Source organism: Giraffa tippelskirchi, chromosome 6 (assembly GCF_054371585.1).
Source record: "Giraffa tippelskirchi isolate mGirTip1 chromosome 6, T2T-mGirTip1v1.2.pri, whole genome shotgun sequence".
In the NCBI taxonomy this organism is placed as follows: domain Eukaryota; kingdom Metazoa; phylum Chordata; class Mammalia; order Artiodactyla; family Giraffidae; genus Giraffa; species Giraffa tippelskirchi.
The window spans coordinates 116026957-116051824 of NC_137280.1; the positions used below are offsets into that span (position 1 = coordinate 116026957).

The window sequence follows — 24868 nt, forward strand, 5'->3', positions numbered from 1 at the left end:
CCAACTTCACTTTTTTTTTTTTTTACACATGGATATCTACTTGTTGCAGTGCTTTTTGTTAAATAGTCTATTCTTTCCCTGCTATCTTGGAACTTCTATTGAAAATAAATTGCCTATAAATGTGTGTTTGTTTCTAGACAACAAATCCTACTCCATTGATCTAAATGTCTACCGTTATGCAAGTGGGTTGGGAAGATCCCCTGGAGAAGGGAAAGGCTACCCACTCCAGTATTCTGGCCTGGAGAATTCCATGGACTGTACAGTCCATGGGGTTGCAAAGAGTTGGGCATGACTGAGCGACTTTCACGTCACTTTATGCAAGTGGAATGTTCTTTTGATATCTGTAGCTTAGTAGCAATTTTTATAATTGGGAAGTGGAATTTTCCAGGTTTATTATTTCTACTTATTGGTTTGGCTTTTTAAAGTACTTTGCAATGCTATAAGCATTTTAGGATCAGCTTCCAAATTTCTATAGAAGAGCCAGCTGCAATTTTGACAAATATTGTATTTAATCTGTAAATTAATTTAAGCAGTGTTTCCATCGTAATAATATTAAATCCTTGATTTATGAATATGAGATGCATTTCTGTTTATTTAGGTCTTTATAACAAAGGTCTTTTCAACAAAGTTTTGTAGTTTTCAGTGTATGAATCTTAACAGTAGTTTTGTTCAATTTCTCCCCAAATGCTTCATATTTTATTGTTTAATTAATTATTTTTTAAATTTCATTTTCAGAATGTTAATACCTGGCATTTAAAAATACAATGTTTGCATACTTGTCTTATATTGTATTGAACTAATAGAATTCAGTAGTGTTTGTTTATATTTCTTAGAATTTTTAATATACAATATCTTATCATTTGTAAATAGAGAGAAATTAAGTACCGGAATACCTTATCTGTCTCCTGAGAAATCTGTTTGTGGGTCAACAAGCAATAGTTAGAACCAGACGTGGTACAATGGACTGGTTCAAAATTGAGAAAGGAGTACAACAAGGCTATATATTGTCACCTTGCTTATATTTAACTTACATGAAGAGAACATTATGTGAAATGCTAACATGGATGAATCACAAGATGGAATCAAGATTCCTGGGAGAAATATCAACAACCTCAGATATGCAGATGATACTACTCTAATAACAGACAGAAAAGAGGAGCTAAAGAGCACCTTGATGAGGGTGAAAAGGCAGAATGAAAAAGCTGGCTTGAAACTCAACATTAAAAAAAAAGAAACCTAAGATCATGGCATCATTCCCATCACTTCATGGCAAATAGAAAGGGAAATAGTGGAAGCAGTGACAGATTTTATTTTCTTGGGCTCCAAAATCACTATGGGTGGTGACTACAGCCATGAAGTTAAAAGATGCTTGCTCCTTGGAAGGAAAGCTATGACAGACCTAAAAAATGTTTTAAAAAGCAGAGACATTGCTTTACCAACAAAGGTGTATACAGTCAAAGCTATGGTTTTTCCAGTAGTCATGTATGGGTGTGAGGGTTAGACTGTAAAGAGGGCTAGGCACCAAAGAATTGATGCTTTTGAACTGTGGTGTTGGAGAAGATTCTTGAGAGCCCCTCGGACAGCAAGGAGATGAAACCAATCAATCTTAAAAGAAAATCAACCCTGAGTATTCTTTGGAAGGACTGATGCTAAAACTGAAGTTCCAATACATTGGCCACCTGATGTGAAAAGCCGATTCATTGGAAAACACCCAGATGCTGAATTTGAGCAAATTCTGGTAGACAGTGGCATGCTTCAGTCCATGGGGTCACAAAGAGTCAAAAACGACTTAGTGACTGAGCAACAGCAATTACAGTTATTGCACAAACTACATTTACAACTCAAATTCCTTCAAGGTAGAATCCATGCGTTACTCAGATTTTAAACTAATTTCATCTATTTTTTAAAAATTATAATGTACTATAAGAAATGCTTAAGAAAAGCATTTCCATGAGTAAGACATCATGCTGTGTGATCATTAGCTCTGGACCTAAAGAAAGGCCAGTTTTTGTGCAAGGTACATTGCTGCACAAGGCTTAAGGAAAGCATGAGGGAGAATATTCACCTCCTACTGGAGGGTCCTGGACTGCCTATCAACTCTCTCAAGGATGAATATGGGATGATACATCATGGCATGAAAATCTGAAGAATAATATTGGCATAAGACTATACATTTCTGATATGCACAGTGAAAGAAAACAAACCATTAGTACAAAAATGTCTTACTTTACAGTTTTGTGACAGATTTCATGTTTAACATTTTCTTTAGAGCCCCTGTGACATCCTTATTCCTAAGACTATAGATTAAAGGGTTAAGAACAGGAGTGAGTATAGTGTAAAATACAGATACAATCATATCCTCCTCAGGGGTGTGGTAGGAGCTGGGGAGCATATAGGTATAGACTGCAGCCCCAAAGAACAGGATGACCACAATCATGTGGGAAGAACAAGTAGTGAAAGCCTTCTTCCTGCCCTCTGCTGAACTCATCCTGTGGGTGGTGAGGAGGATGAGTGAATAAGAGCTTGAAATGACTATCACAGGAATGAGGAGCATGAGGACACAGCACAGGTACATGAGTGTCTCATAGAGGGCAGTGTCTGAGCAGGAAAGCTTCATTACAGCAGGGACCTCACAGAAGAAGTGATGTATCTCCCTGGTTTTGCAGAAGGGGAAGGTCATGGTGACTGGTGTGAGCATGAAGCCATCCACTGATCCCAGGAACCAGCAGCCAGACACCAAGAGGTGACACACTCTATGGTTCATGAGAATAGAATAACGGAGTGGATGACAGATGGCCACATAGCGGTCATAGGCCATGGCAGCCAGAAGAAAAAATTCTGAACCTACTAGAGTCAAATAGAGAAACATTTGCATTCCACATTCAGGGGCTGAAATCTCATTTACACCCATGACCTGGTCCATGAGCATCTTCGGCACAGTGACAGAAATGTACATCACATCCATGAGAGACAACTGGCTGATAAAAAAGTACATGGGAGTTTGGAGATGGGCATTAGAATGTATCAGAAAGATCAGGATGCTATTACCAGACAAGGCCATCAAGAAAATCACAAAAATGACCACACAAAGGAGAGCTGGGTGCTTGGATTGACTGAAGAGTCCCACGAGGATGAAATCCAACTGTCCGGTGTAGTTGGCCACCCAGGTGGAGTTGTCCATGAAGTTTCACCTAGATAAGCAAGGAAAGCTTTGTAATTGATAGATTGTTCATGCAATATGACTACTTGATATTAATGTTTAGTGTACTTCTGCATGTGTGTTTGTTTTTTGTCTGTGTGTGCATACACACTTGCATGCACAGCCATGTGTACAATCCAGTTGTGCCAATAAGAGGAAATGTTACGGGGTTGTAGATTTGAGGATTATAAGATTCCTGCAATTAAATACATTCTTTGAAAGAGAAGGAATTCACAACTTGTCTTTCAGTGAATATATTGCGGGTTAAAACAATCAGTTACTAATAGTAAGTTTGACAAAGTTCAACGTCATGAGATTTCCTGATGCAAACTCTGCATAAATATATATTTAAGCAAATAAGAGTATATAAATATAAATAAATATAACTTTTATTTCCAATTTTAACTGTGGATAAGCAGAGTTTCATAGAGAATCCCATCTCTGTTTTATCTAGTACATGCTTCTGCAACTTCATCTCCTTATAGTTCCTACCATTTGTTTCAAATATCAGGGAAAAGAACTAGCATTTAGAAGGTCACTTCCATTTACAAGACAAGGCATTCATTGTTTTGCAAGCATTATCTGCTTTATTGCCTGCAGCAATCAAGTTTTCATGGAAAAAGGGATGCATAAAGGAAAACTGAAAAACACTGAGAAGTCTCTGACTCCATGTAATGTTCTGTCCCCTATCTTGCTGCTCACAGTACATATCTGTGTTCAATGCTGAAGACAAATTTTAAAAAATTAAGCTTGGTTACACTTAAGGAGGTCATAATCAGTCAATCAGGGAGAAATATTACATACGTGTGATTTAAACTAGAATATTAAAAGAGATACAAAATAAATTGTTAAGAACAGTAGGAAAAAAATACACCTGAACTGCTGCTGTTCAAAATCAAGTCTCATACTAAAATGATCGATAAACTTGGGATGTGAGATGAGATAGAGGGCACTATGTGTAGTTTTCTTTATGTCAATGTTGACATAAGGACTCATATATAAAAGGACCATAAGAGTGTTATATATAATGTGATAAATTAGGATGAATAAACAGGATGGAGGAGAAATGTCACAGGCATAGGAAAGAAGAAAGACATGACCAGACTTAGTTTGGGGGACCCTGTAAACAGCAGACAAATGAAAGGAGAAAAAAGGAAAGGAGGGATAATACAAAAGTGGAAAGAGTTGTGGTCATTCCTAGACTTTCCGCTTTACAACTTTCTCTAGGCTCAGTCCTAACTGCATCATGCTCCTCAGAGCACCTGTGACGTCTTTATTGTGGAAGCTGTAAATGAGGGGGTTCGGCACGGGGTGATGATGGTATAAAAGGCTGACACCATCATGTCCTGCTCAGTTGTGTGGTAGGAATCAGGAGGCATATAGGTGTAGATGGTGGCACCAAAAGAGAGTAACACTATAATCATGTGTGAGGAGCAGGTAGCAAAAGCCTTCCTGGGTCCCTTAGCTGAATTAATTCTGTGGATGAAATGCAGGATGAGGGCATATGAGCTTGAGATAACCACAGTGGGGATGAGGAGTATGAGAATACAACATAGGTGCATGAGCATTTTACAGAGGGAGATGTCATAGCAGGAGAGCTTCAGCAAGGCAGGAGCCTCACAGAAGAAACTCAAGATTTTTCTGGAATGACAAAAGGAGAAGCTCATGGCTATTGGTGTGAGCAACAAACCATCCACTATTCCTAGGAGCTAGCATCCAGTCACCAGGCATTCACAGACTCTCTGGTTCATCAGCAGGGGATAATGGAGGGGTCTGCAAATAGCAGCGTATCTGTCATAGGCCATGGCAGACAGGAAAGTCTCGGTTCCAGAGAACGTCAGACAGAAGAACATCTGGATCCCACAACCTGAGGGAGAAATTGTATGATCTCCTGTCACCTGGCCCAGGAGCATCTTGGGCACAGTCACAGATATGTACATGAGGTCCATGAGGGAGAGCTGGCTGATGAAGAAGTACATGGGGGTGCAGGCGGGGCTCCAGATGGACGAGGATGATGAGGAGGGCGTTCCCAGCTAGGGCCATCAGGAAGAAGATGAAGGTCACAGTGTAGAGGAGGAGGGTGTGTTTGGTTTCACCGAAGAGCCCCACAAGAATAAAATCACTTGACATTTGATTCTGTGAATTTTGATTCCCTGAGTACATGGTTACAGGTCTCAATGAAGAAGAAAAGAAGAGCTATCACTTTTAGAAATTTCATATGCACGTATTTTTTTAAGATTTTTCCAAAAAAGTACTTAGAACTGTTTTTTTTTTTTTCTAGCATGAGACTGTACTGATGTAAAGTCAAATGTTCAAATTTCTGAAAAGCCAGGTTGCATTTTGGCTGCAAGTTTTGAGGAGATTATGAAACAGACCTGGGGAAGTGACAACTATACAAATAGACAAGTTGTTTACACTCTGTAAATTACTTAGTTTTCCCCAAAACTGAGAATATAAAAGGACTCATCTCATAGGATGATTAGAAAACTAGAGTAGGAAACACACAATAAGTTTTAACACAATGTGAATGTAGAATGAAATAATCCACTAAAGCTCCCACTCCACTTTTGGACACAGCAGGCCATCCAGGACTCAGAAATTGAAGTCAAAGCTGGTGCTAATGTCAACATTAATATTGTTAATTGTACTGATATAAGTTAAGTTTACTGAAATTTGAAATATTAAATATTTTTCTGTCATGTTTCCATTAATTCCACTTCCCTCACAAAACATTTCAATTTACTCAACTGTTTCTTGCACAATGAAGCTCCATAAAGCAGAACCACCATGGGTATCAGAGCGGAGACTGCCCAACCTGCTGTGGAGAGCAGCTCTAGGTGAAGACCTCATGCAGGACAGAAAGCAAGAGGGGATCAGTCTTACACAATATGGGAGCCAGAAGATGTACAGATTTGGTGCAGGACAGAAGGGAACTCAGTGTGCAGACCTTGTACAGAGCAAGGAGGGCCATTAGGATACAGAGCTGATAAAGGCCAGGAGTCCAGGAATGTCCTGCTTGGTCCCCTTCAAAGCCCCAAGATAATGTCTAAGGCATTTAATATATTAATTTTCATTTAGACAAATGATTTTTACAGGAATTTTTTTAAAAAGTAACACATGTCCTGAATAGCAATTATTTTAGTTTAGAATGAATTGAATAACATTTTTTTTCTCATGTCATTTATTCTCCCAAAATAGTGTTGAAAATATTAGATATTTCATGCACAGTGAATGAGTGAGTGATAGGAGTTAATAGGATTGGATGGGGTAGCTAGTTTAACCACACACAAAGCTGCAACCCAACCTTGATCCCTCCAGCCCTGTATCTCAGTTTTCTTAGGAAACTAATAAAATTCTGGTCTATAAATTATCAGCTTTGTTCAATAATTGCCTTGCCTGGATATTTCAGTTTTCAAGTTTCTAAGTTATACTTAATGTAAGTATCCTATACTTATTAGTTAGGGATAGAGTTCTAGATTATGGAAAGTTCAGGTGCTCAATGAAAGACTTTTTATCAGTCTCAGGGTTAGAGAAATTTGCACACCAGTTTAGAGAAATTTGTAGAGGAAAAGTTCACATAATACCTGAAATACATGGATAAGTAAAGTATAATGTAGTGAACTTGGAGCAAAAGTTAGCATTTAGAACTTAGAGCAAAACTTAAAGCAAAAATAAAAAGTCTGTGACTTCAGGAGATCTAAAGTCAGAATTGCATTAAGGATACAACAGAAATCAGATGTCTTAGCTCCTTACTTTGTTTGCTCCTTTATCAATTTCTGAGGAAATGTGCTAACAAGCCACATCCCAGGTATGAGACAAGCAAAGAATATAATGCATATACCTTTTAAGTCCTTCTTGTTCCTTCAGAGAGTAAATCTGAGTCACACCAGTGAAGCTGCTTTTACGATTCCAAAGCCAAGGCAATCATGTTTAAATTCAGGAGAAAAAGTGGGAAAGTTACATCATCAGTTTCTTCACATTAGGGAATTGGGATAAAATTTTGTTCTTCAGCCCTTTGTAGCATTAAACAAGCATAAAAACTAACAAGACTGGAGAGGCAAGGAGGAATTTTGAAGTTTCTTATTTATTCGTATTACCCACACTTGGCATCAGCTCATCCTTAGAACTCTACTTTTTTTAAGGCACTCATAATCCATCATTTTGTTTTTTGTTTTTTCACTTGCTTTACCAGTTATATTGTATATTTCCACTCGGGTATACATGGGAATTGAATGTGTTTGCCACTTGGGTGCTGCACCTATCAAAAAGCAATCTTCCTTTTCTGTAAGGATATTGTACATTAAGCTTAAAATATACTACTCAGATTAAAATCACATTTTTCCTTTTTCATGCTTATTTAAAATGTTCTCTCTCTTTGTAAATATAAATCTTAATTTCATAAAGGAAGTATTTTGGGGAATATGAACAACAAAGTTAGAACTTGACCCAGAACTGATTTAAAACTGTGTTTTTCCCCTTACACATTCTGTGGTCATTCTGTAGTTGCATACTTTTTGTGTGTGACACTGTGCCATCCAGCGATTGCTTCAGATGCTCCACAGTATAACAAATATATTAATACTTGAAGATGCAGGTGTTGTATCTTCAGTTCACATCTCTTCTCCATGCCACATGGCAGATTTAAAAGCCCATTATAGCTTTATATGAAACATTTATTCAATTTGTGTTTTCTAATTGTGTATCTAAGTTTATTAATATGACTCCCAAACTCAAAGAAACCTGAGTTTAAAATGTTATCAGCAATTCAGCTTTCTGATTCTGCTCAGTTTCCTATTTTCATGCAATTGGGATAGCATAGAGGAAGCCAGATGGCAGCAAAAGGCATTTTATAATAGAAAAAAAATTTTGGCTTAAACTTTTAGAACTGTTGTTCAAGTATTACCTTTGCTTCTAACTGAATAATCTTAGTCATGTCACTAAAATCTCTGGGTGTCAGTTTCTCAGAATCAAACAAAAAAGGCAACATTTATGTACCTCCTATGCTTCTGTGACTATCAAGACATCTATAGTTGTAATATGCAAATGTGGTCTAAGCTTTCTCCATGACAGGGTGATCCTCCTTCCCCTTATTCCTAACCTCAAAGGCTCAGAGATTTCCCATGAAGATCTGCTGCAACAAACTTAGAATACATAATTCTGAAATGGAAAAAGCCATGGAAAAATAATGAATATTTACCAGTGCTGACTTGGTCCTGGACACTGTGCTGAACCTTTCTCAGCATGTCATGGGTACAAAGACTGAATAATTCATTTCAGGCCCCTGTCTGATCCTGTGGACAAGTAGGTCTGAACACCAGGAATAAGAATCAGCTCTTTACTAGAGCCCATTCTGCTCTCCAACTTTGTTACCCTTAGGTCTCTGGTACCTTCAAATTGAACACTTCTTGTATCCTTCCTTTCTGTGAACTTAATCCCTTGGTTTCTGTCTAAATTCTAAGAGTCCCTACATGTTCAGTTAAAATGAAAACTTCTGCATTCTCTATCCTCAATCACTGAGAATTCCCACACATTTGAGGTATCACAGTGTATCGTTTATACTACTCTCATAGGCTTTATATCACTTACTCCTGTAGTTTAGTTACTTATTTTTAAATTTCAGCAAAAATTCCACATAAATTATGTGTTTATAATTGAAGTTAAAAAAGATGTGAAAGGATATCTGAATTCTGTGTAGATAAGAAAATTTAAAATGTAAAATCTTTTTAAAAATTTTATTTATTTTTGGCAACATTGGGTCTTCATCGCTGTGTGCAAAATTTCTCTAGTTGCAGTGAGCAGGGGCTACTTTTTAATTGCAGTATGAGATCTTCTTATTGTGGTGGCTTCCATGTTTGTTGAGCACAGGCTTCAGTAGTTATGGCACATGAGCTTCACTGCCCTGAGGCAAGTGGAATCTTCCCTGACCAGGGGTAGAAATCCAAGCCCCCTGCATTGGTAGGTGGATTCTTTACCACTGGTCCACCATGGATGTCCTAAAATAAATCTTTAAAAATCACAGGTGGAGAGTTAATGTATTTGAATACATCAAGTTGTGAAATTCTCTCTTCATGAATTTTATTTAATATGATGACATCATTAATGAGCTGTACATATGAATATTTTGTGCATATTTTACCTCAATTAAGGGCTTTGTAAGGTTCTTCTGAGACTTCCCCAGGGGGCTCAGTGGTAAGGAATCAGACTGCCAAGAGAGGAGTTGTGGGTTGGATCCTTGAGACAGGAAAACCTCCCAGAAAAGGAAATGGCAATCCATTTCAATATTCTTGCTGGGAAATCCCATGGACAGAGGATCCTGGTGGGCTACAGTTCATGGGGTCACAAAAGAGTCAGATATGATTTAATGACTAAAAAACAATAAACGTTCTTCTATAACCACAAATATAAAAGGATTCAATAAAACAAAATGTCAAAATAGTCAATGAAGAGCTCTGTCATACTGAGTGCCTGAGAGATTTTTGATGAGCAGAGCCCCAGTCCCACTGAACACACTCACAGTGTGGATACCTCATACACACTTGTTTGTTGAAAGTCAATGAGAAATTGAAATTGTTTTTACTGCAGCACAACATTGTCCATTATGATTGATCCACCCCTGTATTTAAAAGTGCAATACTGTCTCCCCTTAATCCTCACCTACCTCCCTTTCTTTTTTCTGCTTTCATTACACATATCAGCTTCTAACATAATGATATTATGTTGTTTTATGCTTGACAGGCAAATGGGTTTATTTTCTTGTTTTCCCCTAACACAGCACTATGACTGACCTGTAATACATATTTATTAATATCTGTTGAATGAATAAATAAATGAAAGAGAGAAAATGAGAGAGGAAATTAGTGCAACCCTTCCAGAGAAGAATTCAGTACTCTCATAAATTTGAAGAAGTTATTACTGCTGCAGAAATATTTTAAAGAGATGGGAGCACCAGAGCACTTTCCCTGCTTCCTGAGAAACCTCTATCAGGTCAAGAAATAACAATTAGAAGTGCACATGGAAAAGTGGACTGGTTCAAATTTGGGAAAGGAGTACGCCAAGGCTGTATATTGTCACCCTGCTTATTTAACTTAGATGCAGAGTACATCATGCAAAATTCTGGGTTGAATGAATCACAAGCTGAAATCAAGATTGCTGGGTGAAATATCAATAATCTCAGATATGCAGATGATACCATCCTAATGGCAGAAATCAAAGAGGAACTAAAAAGCCTCTTAAAGAGGGTGAAAAAGGAGAGTGAAAAAGCTGGTTTGAAACTTAACATTCAAAAAACTAAGATTATGGCATCTGGTCCCATCACTTCATGGCAAATAGATGGGGAAAAAGTGAAAACAGTGGCAGATTTTATTTTCTTTGGCTCCAAAATCACTGCAGACAATGGCTGCAGTCATGAAAGTAGAAGACAGTTGCTCCTCGGAAGAAAAGCTATGACAAACCTAGATGGCATATTAAAAGGCAGAGATATCACTTCACTGACAAAGGCCTGTCTAGTCAAAGCTATGGTTTTCCCAGTATTCATGCATGGGTGTGAACTGGACCATTAAGAAGGCCTAGCAGTGAAGAATTGACGCTTTCGAACTGTGGTGTTCGAGAAGACTCTTGAGTCACTTGGACAGCAAGGAGATCAAACCAGTAAACCCTAAGGAAAATCAACTCTGAATATTCATTGGAAGGACTGATGCTGAAGCTGAAGCTCCAGTTCTTTGACTACCTGATGCAAAGAGCCAACTCATTGGAAAAGGTCCTGATGCTGTTAAAGATCAAAGGCAAATGGAGAAGGGGGTGGCAGAGGAAGAGATGGTTAGATAGCATCACCGACTCAATGGACATGAATTTGAGCAGACTCTGGGAAACGGGAAAGCAGGGCAGCCTGGCATGCTACAGTTCATTGGGTCACAAAACCTGGCAACTGAACAATAACAATAAGCCTCCATTGTATACTCAAGGTAAGACTAGATCATAAGACCTTGGAAATGTCTGTGAAACTATCATATCAGGAAAAGCTCCAACAAGTAATGCTCCCAACTTCACTTTCATTTTTGTAATTTGAATGAGATTCCTGTTCTTGTGAAGCTTTAACCTAGATCCACAAATTGAAGGTGTTTCTGGGATACATGGTATGCAAACTTAGATAGGAGTGGATAATCACAAGGGGACAATAAAAGATCTTGAATACTGCCCTTGATATTGACCAGGTCACAGCCTGTGTTTCAACACATTGTACCAAATCTATCATTCTTAATCTATGAAAACAGATAACCTCACTTTGATAGTAGCAACTTACTTTCTTTTAGGGATTTGTAACTTCAAACATTTTAAATCAATGCTGGGTCAAGTTCTGTCTCAGATGTGTATGTTCTGCCTGATACTACCTTTCTGAAAATCAGAATTATTTTTACAAAGAGAGAGTGAGAGAACATTCAAAACAAACATCAAGTAGGAAAATGTGATTTGAAACTGGAAAACATACTGCTGAGCTTAAAAAAAAACTGCAGTATTTTAGAAAAAGATTTGCTTTTTGATAGCTGTAGCACCTAAATGACAAACATGTTCAATCCCCATTGAAAATTCCTTTTGGCTTGCCAGTCTTGTTAGTTTTTATGCTTATTCAACAATGCAAAGGACTAAACAACAGAAATTCATCTCAATTCCCTCATGTAAAGAAACTGATGATGTAACTTTTGTACTCTGTCTTCTGAATTTAAGCCTGATTGCCTGGCTTTGGAATGGTAAAAAGCAGCTTTATTCAGCTTTTGTGTATCAGTTACTCTCTGGTAGAGAAGATGAGGTGAAACAAAACGTATGTGTTTTAAATGCTGTATTTGTCTTTTTGATGGAATGTGTTCTTTTAACATCTCTTCAGAACCCTTTAAAGGTACAAACAAGAAAGGAGCAAATATGTCTGGTTACAGTTATTAATCTCTTATGTAATTCTGACTTTCAATTTCATGAAATCCTAGATTTTTTTTACCCAAGTACATTACAATTACTTTACATTACTGTACATTACTTTGCTTCATATTTCCATTTGTCTTAGTTACTATGTGATTTTTTTCTCTGCAAATTTCTCTAACCTGGTGTGTAGCAACTCTGGAATTGATCAGACCCTAGTCAGTTATGGAGCTCCTAACTTTCCATAACCTATAACTGAACTCTATTCTTAATTTAACGATTTTAGACAGTTGTGTCAAGCATGACTTAAGCAATTCAACCAGGATATTAAAAATGGAAATACTCAGGGAGAGCAGTTATTGAGCAAAACTGCTGGTTTGTAGAGAGGGTTTCCCAGGTGGTACTAGTGGTAAAGAAACCGCCTGTCAATATAGGAGCTGTAAGAGATGCAGGTTTGAAGATCCCCTGGAGGAGGGCATCGCAATCCACTCCAGTATTCTTGCCTGGGAAATTCCATGGATAGAGGAGCCTGGTGAGCTGCAGTACATAGGGTCGCAAAGAATCAGACATGACTGAAGCGACTTAGCACGCATGCATGAAATTTACTAGTTTCCTGATTAAACTAAGATACAAGATCAGTATATTGGGTTTTAAGGCTGTAGTTTTGTGTGTGGTACCCAATTGCTTCATATTGCTATTTGTGTTCCATACCATTTAACTACATTCATTCACTTGTTAACTGTACATATACATAGAATACATAATAATTTTGACACTGTTCCCAGTGAATAAATGGCATCAACACAAGGAAAAATAATTATTTAATGCATGTTTCAATTAGACAGTTGCTATTTAGGAAATCTATAGCTTTTGGTTTTGTGATTTCTTATAAAAACCATTTCTCTGTACGAAACATTAAATGCTTTAACCCTGCTTTGGTGTTACAAAGAGGGACCAGGTAGCATGTTGCTGACCTCCTGTCTTACACCAACTATGTACCCTGTGTCTTCCTCCCATGCACACAATCTGCACCCCAAGTGCCCTTCTCCTATCACCATATCTGCACCCCAACCGCCATACTGCACTGTACTGTGGTTGGCAACTTGAATGCCATCCTGCCCTGCCCATGCTCTGCACCCCAAATGTCCTCTTACACTGTGCAAGATCAACATCTTTCGTGCTCTGCACCAGGTTTGCCTCCCAAATGTCCTGTCCTGCACTGTCTGCACCCTGAGTGCCCTTCGGCCCAGTACAATGTCTGCACATCATATTCTTGCCCCCCTGTTCTGCACCAGATCACCAACCTTACTGCCCTCCTCACTCTGTAAAAGGCCTCACACTGAGCATCCTCTTGTCCTGCATCAGACCTGCATCCCTTTTGCCCTCCTGAACTATACAAAGTTGGCACACAAGTACCCTCTTATCTGTACAAGGTCTGCCCACCTTCTGCCCTTCTTCCCTGCCCTAGGTCTGCAACCTGAGCTGCAATCCACAGGCAGGCTGAAGACTGTTTTGATGCCCCTGGTGATCCTGCTTCATTGAGAAAAGAAAGGTTGAATAAGCTGAAATATTTTTAGCAATGAAAGGGCAGTTAATAGAGATGTATCGGGGAGAAAATATTTAAGATTACAAGTTCTCAGTGAACTTCGGTTATATTAGTATCATTAACAATATTAATGTTGACATTAACATCATCTTTTATCACTGATTCCTGCATGGTCTACTGTGTCCAAAAGTGGAGTGGGAGCGTCATTAGATGACTTCATTTAACACTCACATTGTGTTACAGACTTAACCTGTGTTTCATACTTTAGCATTCTAATCATCTCATGAGATAAGCCCTTTTATATTCTCAGCTTGGGGAAAAAATACATAAGATTTACTGACTGTAAACAATTTGTCTATTTGTAGAGTTGTCACCTCCCCAGGTTTGTTTCATAATCTACTCTAGACTTATGGCCAATATGCAATCTGGCCTCTTAGAGAACTTAGCTTTTAATTCTATATCAGTACAACTTCATATTTGAAAAAATAGTTCAAAGTATTTTTCTTATTGAAAAAAATGATTAAGAATATCATATGCATATGAAATATCTGCAAACAGTGACTCATTTCTTCCTCAGATGAAAACTATAACCAAGACCATGTATTCAGAGAATCAAACTTCACAGAATCAAACGTTGAATACTGACTTCATCCTTGTGGGGCTCTTTGGTGAAACCAAACACACCCTCCTCCTCTACACTGTGACCTTCATCTTCTTCCTGATGGCCCTAGCTGGGAACGCCCTCCTCATCATCCTCGTCCACCTGGAGCCCCGCCTGCACACCCCCATGTACTTCTTCATCAGCCAGCTCTCCCTCATGGACCTCATGTACATATCTGTGACTGTGCCCAAGATGCTCTTGGGCCAGGTGACAGGAGATCATACAATTTCTCCCTCAGGTTGTGGGATCCAGATGTTCTTCTATCTGACGCTCGCTGGAGCTGAATTTTTTCTCCTGTCTGCCATGGCCTATGACAGATATGCTGCTATTTGCAGACCTCTCCATTATCCCCTGCTGATGAACCAGAGAGTCTGTGAATGCCTGGTGTCTGGATGCTGGTTCCTAGGAATGGTGGATGGTTTATTGCTCACACCCATCACTATGAGCTTCCCCTTCTGTCATTCCAGAAAAATCCTGAGTTTCTTCTGTGAGGCTCCTGCCTTGATGAAGCTCTTCTGCTCCGATATCTCCCTCTACAAGATGGTAATGCACCTGTGCTGTGTTCTCATGCTCCTCATCCCCACTGTGGTCATCTCAAGCTCATATGCCCTCATCCTGCACCTCATCCACAGAATGAGTTCATCAGAGAGCCGCAGGAAAGCCTTTGCCACCTGCTCCTCCCACATGATTGTAGTGCTGCTCTTCTTTGGTGCTGCGATTTACACCTACATGCTTCCTAGTTTCTACCACACAGCTGAGCAGGACATGATGGTATCAGCCTTTTATACCATAATCACCCCTGTGCTGAACCCCCTCATTTACAGCCTCCGGAATACGGATGTCACAGGGGCCCTGAGGAGCAGGATACAGTCAGGGCTGAGCCTAAGAAAAGTTGTAAAGAAGAAAGCCTGAGGCTGACCATACATTTTTCCCCTATTATATTATTCCTCTCCTCCCTATTTCTCCTCTCCTTTGTCACTTGTTTCCAGGGCTGCAAACACTGAGCCCAGTAATCACTTTCTTCTTTCTTATGCATGTGATATTTCTTCTCCATATGATTTACCTATCATAATTTATCTCATTATATTCAATGTTTTTGTACTTCATTTGTCTGTGACATGATAGCTGTCATAAAGAAAACTGCACATAACGCCTTTTTATCTGCTCTCATATCCCAAGTTTATTGATCATTTTAGCATGAGTTGTGTGACATTTTTAGCTTGCCCAAATCTTTTCAATTGCTTACATACATCGGTTTTTAGACAGGGAAAGAAAAACTTCTTAATCAAGTTACTTGTAAGACTAAGCGGCATAATACACACAGATAGCCCTAACACCTGCTCCAAACGGTGAGTTCTCTTTCTATCTCTATAAATCCTAGTCTCTTGTTTGCCTTCAGGGGGTGAAGGTGTGAGAGACTGTGTAGAACCATAAGGACCTCCAGCTAAATCTTAGATTTGCTACTTAGCAGCTCTGTGGAGCTGATTATGCCACCACGGCCTTGTTTTCTCTCCACTAAAATAGAACTAGCAATGTAAGTATCATCGTGGGGTTTTGAATGTTAAATGAATTTAATTCATTGGCCCAGTCCAGAGCCTGGCCCCTTGAAAGGTCTAGATAAATAGTTCTCCTTTCTAACGTGTGACAGAATCAAGATGACTTTGCCCATGACTCTGCCTCTGTGTGTCTGTTCCATATTTTCATGTATAAGAGGAAGCCACTGCAGACTCTCTGTCACCTCAGAGGAGCTCGTCAGCTGTCTGCTGAATTAAACTACAGCATTTCTGGTATTTTTTTCATCTTTCAATTGGGCAGTTTCTTAGAAGTATTTGATTAAATTGTAAAACCATATTACATTTGTGTCAAGTAACAAATGTGTATTTTTCAAATATCATTTGATATAAATGATGTAAATGCCATTCTGTCAAACTCTCTGCAAAGCAGCTGTTCCTAGATTCTTGAATCATTTACTCACTTATTATATCTTCATGAATTACTTTCTATGTTACAGATAGTCTGCAATTTCTGAGAGACACAACAGTGGCCAGAACACAAGCCCTTACTTCAAGGAGTTTATTTGTTAGTGGAGGAGAGAGCTGTCTAGTCATGAGTTCCCAGTCACAAGAACTATGAGATGACTGCACCCAGAAAGCCCTGCAGCATTTAGATGGGAAGCCCAGATTTGAGCAGTGATTCTAAACTAACGATCGTATACATGTAAAGAGACAAAAGAACATATCAAAGAGAGGACCAGCACATGAACAGACATGAGTATAAAAAAGGCAGTGGAGATATCAGGAAGCTATAAAGGCCAAATTAAACATAGCTTTACACTGGAATTAACAGGGAGCATGTAAAGAATATATATTTTATATATTAAATTAAATTTAACATATTAAATTAAAAATACTAAATACATTAAAATAAGTTAAATTCACTCTGTATCAAATATAAAATATCCTTTAAATTATCTTGTCATCATCCAGTTACCAATTACTCTAGAGTAAATGGCATTATCAGTTCAGTTCAGTCGCTCAGTCGTTTCCGACTCTTTGCGACCCCATGGACTGCAACAGTCCAGGCCTCCCTGTCCATCATCAACTCCCGGAGTTTACTCAAATTCATGTCCCTTGAGTGGGTGATGCCATCCAACCATCTCAACCTTTGTCATCCCCTTCTCCTCCCATCTTCAATCTTTCCCAGCATCAGAGTCTTTTCTAATGAGTCAGTTCTTCACATCAGGTGGCCAAAGTATTGGAGTTTCAGCTTCAGCATCAGTCCTTCCAATGAACAAACAGGACTGATTTCCTTCAGAATGGACTGGTTTGATCTCCTTGCAGTCCATGGGACTCTCAAGAGTCTTCTCCAAAACCACAGTTCAAACGCATCAATTCTTTGGTGCTCAGCTTCCTTTAAAGTCCAACTCTCACATCCATACATGACCACTGGAAAAACCGTAGCTTTGACTAGAAGGACCTTTGTTGGCAAAGTAATGTTTCTGCGTTTTAATATGCTGTCTAGCTTGGTCATAGCTTTTCTTCCAAGGAGCAAGCGTCTTTTAATTTCATGGCTGCAGTCAACATCTGCAGTGATTTTGGAGCCCCCCAAAATAAAGTCTCTCACTGTTTCCACTGTTTCCCCATCTGTTTGTCATGAAGTGATGGGACCAGATGCCATGATCTAAGTTTTCTGGATGTTAAGTTTTAAACCAACATTTTCATTCTCCTCTTTCACTTTCATCAAGAGGCTCTTTAGTTCTTCTTCACTTTCTGCCATAAAGGTGGTATCATCTGCATATCTGAGGTTATTGATATTTCTCCCAGCAATCTTGATTCCAGCTTGTGCTTCATCCAGCCCAGTGTTTATCATTATGTACTCTGCATATAAGTTAAATAAGCAGGATGACAATATACAGCCTTGACATACTCCTGTCCCGATTTGGAACCAGTCTGTTTTTCAATGTCCACTTCTAACTGTTGATTCCTGACATGCATATAGGTTTCTCAAGAGGCAGGTCAGGTGGTCTGGTATTCCCATCTCTTGAAGAATTTTTCACAGTTTGTTGTGGTCCACACAGTCAAAGGCTTTAGCATAGTCAATAAAGCAGAAAAAGATGTTTTTCTAAACTCTCTTGCTTTTTCGTTGATCCAGTGGATGTTGGCAATTTGATCTCTGGTTCCTCTGCCTTTTCTAAAACCAGCTTGAACATCTGGAAGCTCATGGTTCACATACTGCTGAAGCCTGGCTTGGAGTATTTTGAGCATTCCTTTATTAGCGTGTGAGATGAGTCCAATTGTGTGGCAGTTTGAGCATTCTTTGGCATTGCCTTTCTTTGCGATTGGAATGAAAACTGACCCTTTCCAGTCCTGTGGCCACTGCTGAGTTTTCCAAATTTGCAGGCTACTGAGTGCAGCACTTTGACAGCATCATCTTTCAAGATTTGAAATAGCTCAACTGGAATTCCATCACCTCCACTAGCTTTGTTCGTAGTGATGCTTCCTAAGGCCCACTTCAGGATGTCTGGCTCTAGGTGAGTCATCAAGCCATCATGATTATCTGGGTAGTGAGGATCTTTTTTGTATAGTTCTTCTTTGTATTCTTGCCACCTGTTCTTAATATCTTCTGCTTCTGTTAGGTCCCTACCATTTCTGTCCTTTACTGTGCCCATCTTTGCATGAACTGTTCCCTTGGTATCTGTAATTTTCTTGAAGAGATCTCTAGACTTTCCCATTCTATTGTTTTCCTCTATTTCTTTGCACTGATCACTGAGGAAGGCTTTTTTATCTCTCCTTGCTATTTTTTGGAACTCTGCATTCAAATGAGTATATCTTTCCTTTTCTTCTTTGCCTTTTGCCTCTCTTCTGCTGCTGCTAAGTCGCTTCAGTCGTGTCTGACTCTATGCGACCCTAGGGACAGCAGCCCACAAGGCTCTTCTGTCCACAGGATTCTCTAGGCAAGAATACTGGAGTGGGTTGCCATTTCCTCCTCCATCACTTCTCTTCTATTCACAGCTATTTGTAAGGCCTTCTCAGACAATCATTTTGCCTTTTTGCATTTCTTTTCCTTGGGGACAGTCTTAATCCTTATCTCCTGTACAGTGTGATGAACTTCCATGCATAGTTCATCAGGCATTCTGTCTATCAGATCTAATCCCTTGATTCTATTTGTCACTTCCACTGTATAATCATAAGGGATTTGACTTGGGTCATACCTGAATGGTCTAGTGGTTTTCCCTACTTTCTTCAATTTAAGTCTAAATTTGGCAATAAGGACTTCATGGTATGTGCCACAGTCAGCTCCCGGTCTTGTTTTTGCTGACTGTATAGAACTTCCCCATCTTTGGCTAAAGAGAATATAATCAATCTGATTTCGTTGTTGACTATCTGGCAATGTCCACATGTAGAGTCTTCTCTTGTGTTATTGGAAGAGGGTGTTTGCTATCACCAGTGCGTTCTCTTGGCAAAACTCTATTAGCCTTTGCCCTGCTTCATTCTGTACTCCAAGGCCAAATTTGCCTGTTACTTCAGGTATTTCTTGACTCCCTACTTTTGCATTCCAGTACTAATGCATTATATATAATTCATTAATATAAAATTAAATATATGTGCTAGTATATCAATTTTACAACATTTGGTCTAGTATCAGAGTTTTGGAAATTGGAAAAAGGCAAGGATAGAAGCAAACATACCTAAGAGAAAGTGGTTTGCCATTCTCAAGGAAGAGAAATGGAAATTAATTCCCAATTTAATAAAGAACAATTTGAAAATTTTCTCAATAATTTTCTTAAAAATTTTTCTTTCAGTATTTCCAGCTGCCACTTAATTGATATGTAGTACATTACATTCAGAAACTATAGTAAAATATTTTCCTGTTTAGCCTTCTGTATTCTTCTAATCAATTCATTCTTCCAAAATAAAATTGTATTGTGAAAATTAACATTGCAAAAAGGTGTTTTGGTTTAAAGTTTATACTTTATGAAATGTTTGTAAAGGTACCACGAAGTGCCCATCCTCCACATATATAAGGAAAACTTCCCTCATGCCTAAAGTCTCTATACCTGTTTATCCAACACCATTATTGCCTGAAAGGCAGCCACTGTCCTCAATTTTATTTAAAAAATAGATTTATGGTCGGTTAATGTATACCTAACAACATTAATTGATTTAATTTATATATGGATGGATTATTTTCTTTATCAGTTCAGTTCAGTTGCTCAGTCATGTCCAACTCTTTGCAACCTCATGGACTGCAGCACACCAGGCTTCCCTGTCCTTCACAAACTCCTGGGGCTTGCTCAAACTCGTGTCCACTGAGTCAGTGATGCCATCCAACCATCTCACCCTCTGTCATCCCGTTCTCCTCCTGTCTTCAATCTTTCCTAGCATCAGGGTCTTTTCCACTGAGTCAGCTCTTTGCATCAGGTAGCCAAAGTATTGGAGCTTCAGCCTCAGCATTAGTCTTTCCAATGAGTATTCAGTATTGATTTCCTTTAGATTTGACTGCTTTGATCTCCTTGCAACCTAAGGGATTCTCAAGAGTATTCTCCAACACCACAGTTTAAAAGCATCAATTCTTCAGCACTCAGCTTTCTTTATGGTCCAACTCTCACATCCATACATGACTACTGGAAAAGCCATAGCTTTGGCTAGATGGACTTTGTTGGCAAAGTAATGTCTCTCCTTTTTAATATGCCATATATGTTGGTCATAGCTCTTGTTCCAAGCAGCAAGCATCTTTTCATTTCATGGCTGCAGTCACCATCTGCAGTGACTTTGGAGCCCAAGAAAATAAACTCTGTCACTGTTTTTATTGTTTCTCCAACTATTTGCCATGAAGTGATGAGACAGGATGCCATGATCTTCATTTTTTGAGTACTGAGTTTTAAGCCAGCTTTTTCACTCTCCTCTTTCACTTTCATCAAGAGGCTCTTTAGTTCCTCTTCACTTTCTGCCATAAGGGTGGTGTCATCTGCATTTCTGAGGTTATTGATATTTCTCTTGGCAATCTTGATTCCAGCTTGTGCTTCATCCAGCCTGGCATTTTGCATAATGTGCTCTGCATATAAGTTAAATAGACTACAGATTAGAGTGGCTCTCAGAAGCAATCTTAAATTAAGCCCTCTTAAATTATTGTATAGTAGGCCACTCCAGATGTCAGCCTGGGCAGGAGAGTCTGTAGCTGTCTTAAAGAATCTAACTGTCACCAGCTAAAGCAAGACTTTAGGCACTGCTAATTTTTGCTCATGAGTTTACTTCAAAGAGGTTCACATACCTGAATGACGTCATCCTGCTCCCTTTCTACACCAGAGTTTGAGTCATAGTTGACCCTTGGAGAGAGTGGAAGACCTAAATAGACATTTCTCCAAATAGGACATACAGAGAGCCAACAGGCACATGAAAAGATGCTTAAAATCTCTAATTTTTAAGCAAAGGCAATCAAAATCACAATGAGGTATCACCTCACATCACTGAGAATGCCATCATTAAAACATCTACAAATGATAAATGTTGGAGAGTGTGTGGAGAAAAGGGAACTCTCCTATACTGTTAATGGGAATGTAAATTTTTGCAGGCACATTGAAAAACATCATGGCGATTCCTTAAAAAACTAGAAATCATGCTACCATATGATTCAGCAACCCCAATCCTGGGCACATATCCAGTGAAGATGAAAATTCCAATTTGAAAATATGTATGCACCCCAGTTGGAAAAGGGAATGACAACCCATTCCAGTATTCTTGCTGGGAAAATCCCATGGACAGAAGAGCCTGGTGGGCTACAGTCCAAGGGGTCACAAAAGGTTGGACATGACTGAAGTGACTGAACATGCATGTACCCCAGTGTTCATAGTATCACTATTTATAATACCCATGACATGGAAGCAACCTGTCTGCCTCAACAGACAAATGGATAAAGAAGATGTAGTATATACAAATGATGGAATATTACTCAGTCATAAAAATTGAAATAATACAGCAACATTAATGGACCTAGAGAATATCTTATGAAGTGAAATATGGAGAAAGACAAATATTGTATCACTTACATGTTTATTCTAAAAAATAATACAAATAAATTAATAAATGTATTTACAAAAGAGAAACAGATTCAGAGGCAAAAGAAAAAAACAAAGTTACTGCTACCCAAAGGGGAAAAGAAGGGTGAAGTTATAAATTAGGAATATGGGATTAACATATACAAACTGCTTAAGAATAGGTAAGAAATAAGGATTTACTGTATAACACACGGAAAAATGTTCAATATCTTCTAGTAATGTATTATAGAAAATAACCTGAAAAAGTTATATATACAATCACCTTACTGTACACCTGAAACTAACACAATAGTGCAAATCAACCATATTTCAATAAAAACAAACTGGAGAAAACAAGGACCCAAGCATCAACTTGCCCCTAAGTGGATAGGACCATAGCGGGCACTGCTGAACACTCACTGTGCTATTAAATTAGCTGAGATAAAACTGTGGATTAAAATTTTTTCTACAGAAACTGATGGTATGAAGAAAAAGCAGGTGTGGTCTTATGAGCCACTAGAGAAGACTCTACACATGGACATCACCAGATGGTCAACACTGAAATCAGACTGATTATATTCTTTGCAGGCGAAGATGGAGAAGCTCTATACAGTCAGCAAAAACAAGACTGGAAGCTGACTGTGGCTCAGATCATGAACTCCTTATTGCCAAATTCAGACTGAAATTGAAGAGAGTGGAGAAAACCACTAGACCAGTCAGGTATGACCTAAATCAAATGCCTTATGATTATACAGTGGAAGTGAGAAATAGATTTAAGGGACTAGATCTGATAGACAGAGTGCCTGATGAACTATGGACAGAGGCTCATGACATTGTACAGGAAACAAGAATCAAGACCAAATGCAAAAAAGCAAAACGGCTGTCTGAGGAGGCCTTACAAATAGCTGTGAAAAGAAGGGAAGCAAAAAGCAAATGAGAAAAGGAAAGATATACCCATTTGAGTGCAGAGTTCCAAAGAATAGCAAGGAGAGATAAGAAAGCCTTACTCAGCAATCAATGCAAAGAAATAGAAGAAAACAACAGAATGGGAAAGATTAGAGATCTCTTCAAGAAAATTACAGATACCAAGGGAACAGTTCATGCAAAGATGGGCTTGATAAAGAACAGAAATGGTATGGACCTAACAGAAGCAGAAGATATTAAGAACAAGTGTCAAGAATACACAGAAGAACCATACAAAAAAGATCTTCACGACCCAGATAATCATGATGGTGTGATCACTCACCTAGAGCCAGACATTCTGGAATGTGAAGTCAAGAGGGCCTTAGGAAGCATCACTACGAACAAAGCTAGTGGAGGTGATGGAATTCCAGTTGAGCTATTTCAAATCTTGAAAGATGATGCTGTCAAAGTGCTGCACTCAGTAGCCTGCAAATTTGGAAAACTCAGCAGTGGCCACAGGACTGGAAAGGGTCAGTTTTCATTCCAATCGCAAAGAAAGGCAATGCCAAAGAATGCTCAACTACCGCACAATGGCATTTATCTCACATGCTAGTAAAGTAATGCTTAAAATTCTCCAAGCCAGGCTTCAGCAGTATGTGAACCATGAGCTTCCAGATGTTCAAGCTGGTTTTAGAAAAGGCAGAGGAACCAGAGATCAAATTGCCAACATCCACTGGATCATCGAAAAAGCGAGAGTTCCAGAAAAACATCTATTTCTGCTTTATTGACTATGCCAAAGCCTTTGACTGTGTGGATCACGATAAACTGTGGAAAATTCTTCAAGAGATGGGAATACCAGACCACCTGACCTGCCTCTTGAGAAACCTGTATGCAGGTCAGGAAGCAACAGTTAGAACTGGACATGGAACAACAGACTGGTTCCAAATAGGAAAAGGAGTATGTCAAGGCTGCATATTGTCACCCTGCTTATTTAACTTACATGCAGAGTACATCATGAGAAACGCTAGCCAGGATGAAGCAAAACTAGAATCAAGATTATCGGGAGAAATATCAATAAGCTCAGATATGCAGATGACACCACCCTTATGGCAGAAAGTGAAGAAGAACTCAAGAGCCTCTTGATGAAAGTGAAAGAGGAGAGTGAAAAAGTTGGCTTAAAACTCAACATTCAGAAAACTAAGATCATGGCATCTGGTCCCAACACTTCAAGGAAAATAGATGGGGAAACAGTGGAAACAATGGCTGACTTTATTTTTCTTGGCTCCAAAATCACTGCAGATGGTGACTGCAGCCACAGAATTAAAAGACGCTTACTCCTTGGAAGGAAAGTTATGACCAACCTAGATAGCATATTAAAAGCAGAGACATTACTTTGTCAACAAAGGTCCATCTAGTCAAGGCTATGGCTTTTCCAGTAGTCATGTATGGATGTGAGAGTTGGAATATAAAGAAAACTGAATGCCAAAGAATTGATGGTTTTGAACTGTGGTGTTGGAGAAGACTCTTGAGAGTCCCTTGGACGACAAGGAGATCCAACCAGTCTATCCTAAAGGAGATCAGTCCTGGGTGGTCACTGGTAGGACTGATGTTGAAGCTGAAACTCCAATACTTTGGCCACCTCATGCGAAGAGCTGACTCATTTGAGAAGACCCTGATGCTGGGAAAGATTGAGGGCAGGAGGAGAAGAGGACGACAGAGGATGAGATGGTTGGATGGCATCCCTGACTCAATGGACATGGGTTTGGATGAACTCCGGGAGTTGATTATGGACAGGGAGGCCTGGCGTGCTGCAGTTCATGGGGTAACAAAGAATTGGCCGCAACTGAGCGACTGAACTGAACTGAACTGAGAAGGTCTTAATTTGCTATTTTAAGTCAAGATAAGTTATGATGCCTTTTGTTCCCTTTTGTTTCACCACACTGGTGATAGACACTTATGTAAAGGACCAATGTGAAAAATAATCCTCCTTTCTGTAAAATGTTGGCAAGATATAAAAATAGCATAAGGAATAGTATCTTGGATTTCACCATCCTGAATGCAGGAGAAGGGAAAGTGAAAGTCATTCAGTTGTGTCTGACTCTTTTCGACCCTTGGACT

General features: G+C 39.0%; 2 protein-coding genes and 1 pseudogene across 2 annotated transcripts; 1 reads left to right on the forward strand and 2 right to left on the reverse strand.

The window, feature by feature from the left end:
• Positions 1 to 2227: 2227 nt before the first annotated feature.
• LOC145510419 (olfactory receptor 2T29-like) lies at positions 2228 to 3181 on the reverse strand. The gene has a single exon (XM_081501542.1). It carries the CDS (start codon positions 3179 to 3181, stop codon positions 2228 to 2230), a length of 954 nt encoding a protein of 317 aa, XP_081357668.1.
• Positions 3182 to 4396: 1215 nt separating this feature from the next.
• LOC145510888 (olfactory receptor 2T3-like) lies at positions 4397 to 5362 on the reverse strand (annotated as a pseudogene).
• An 8888-nt stretch (positions 5363 to 14250) lies between these two features.
• Positions 14251 to 15225, forward strand: LOC145510757 (olfactory receptor 2T3-like). Its single transcript, XM_081502972.1, has one exon. It carries the CDS (start codon positions 14251 to 14253, stop codon positions 15223 to 15225), a length of 975 nt encoding a protein of 324 aa, XP_081359098.1.
• Positions 15226 to 24868: the final 9643 nt, after the last annotated feature.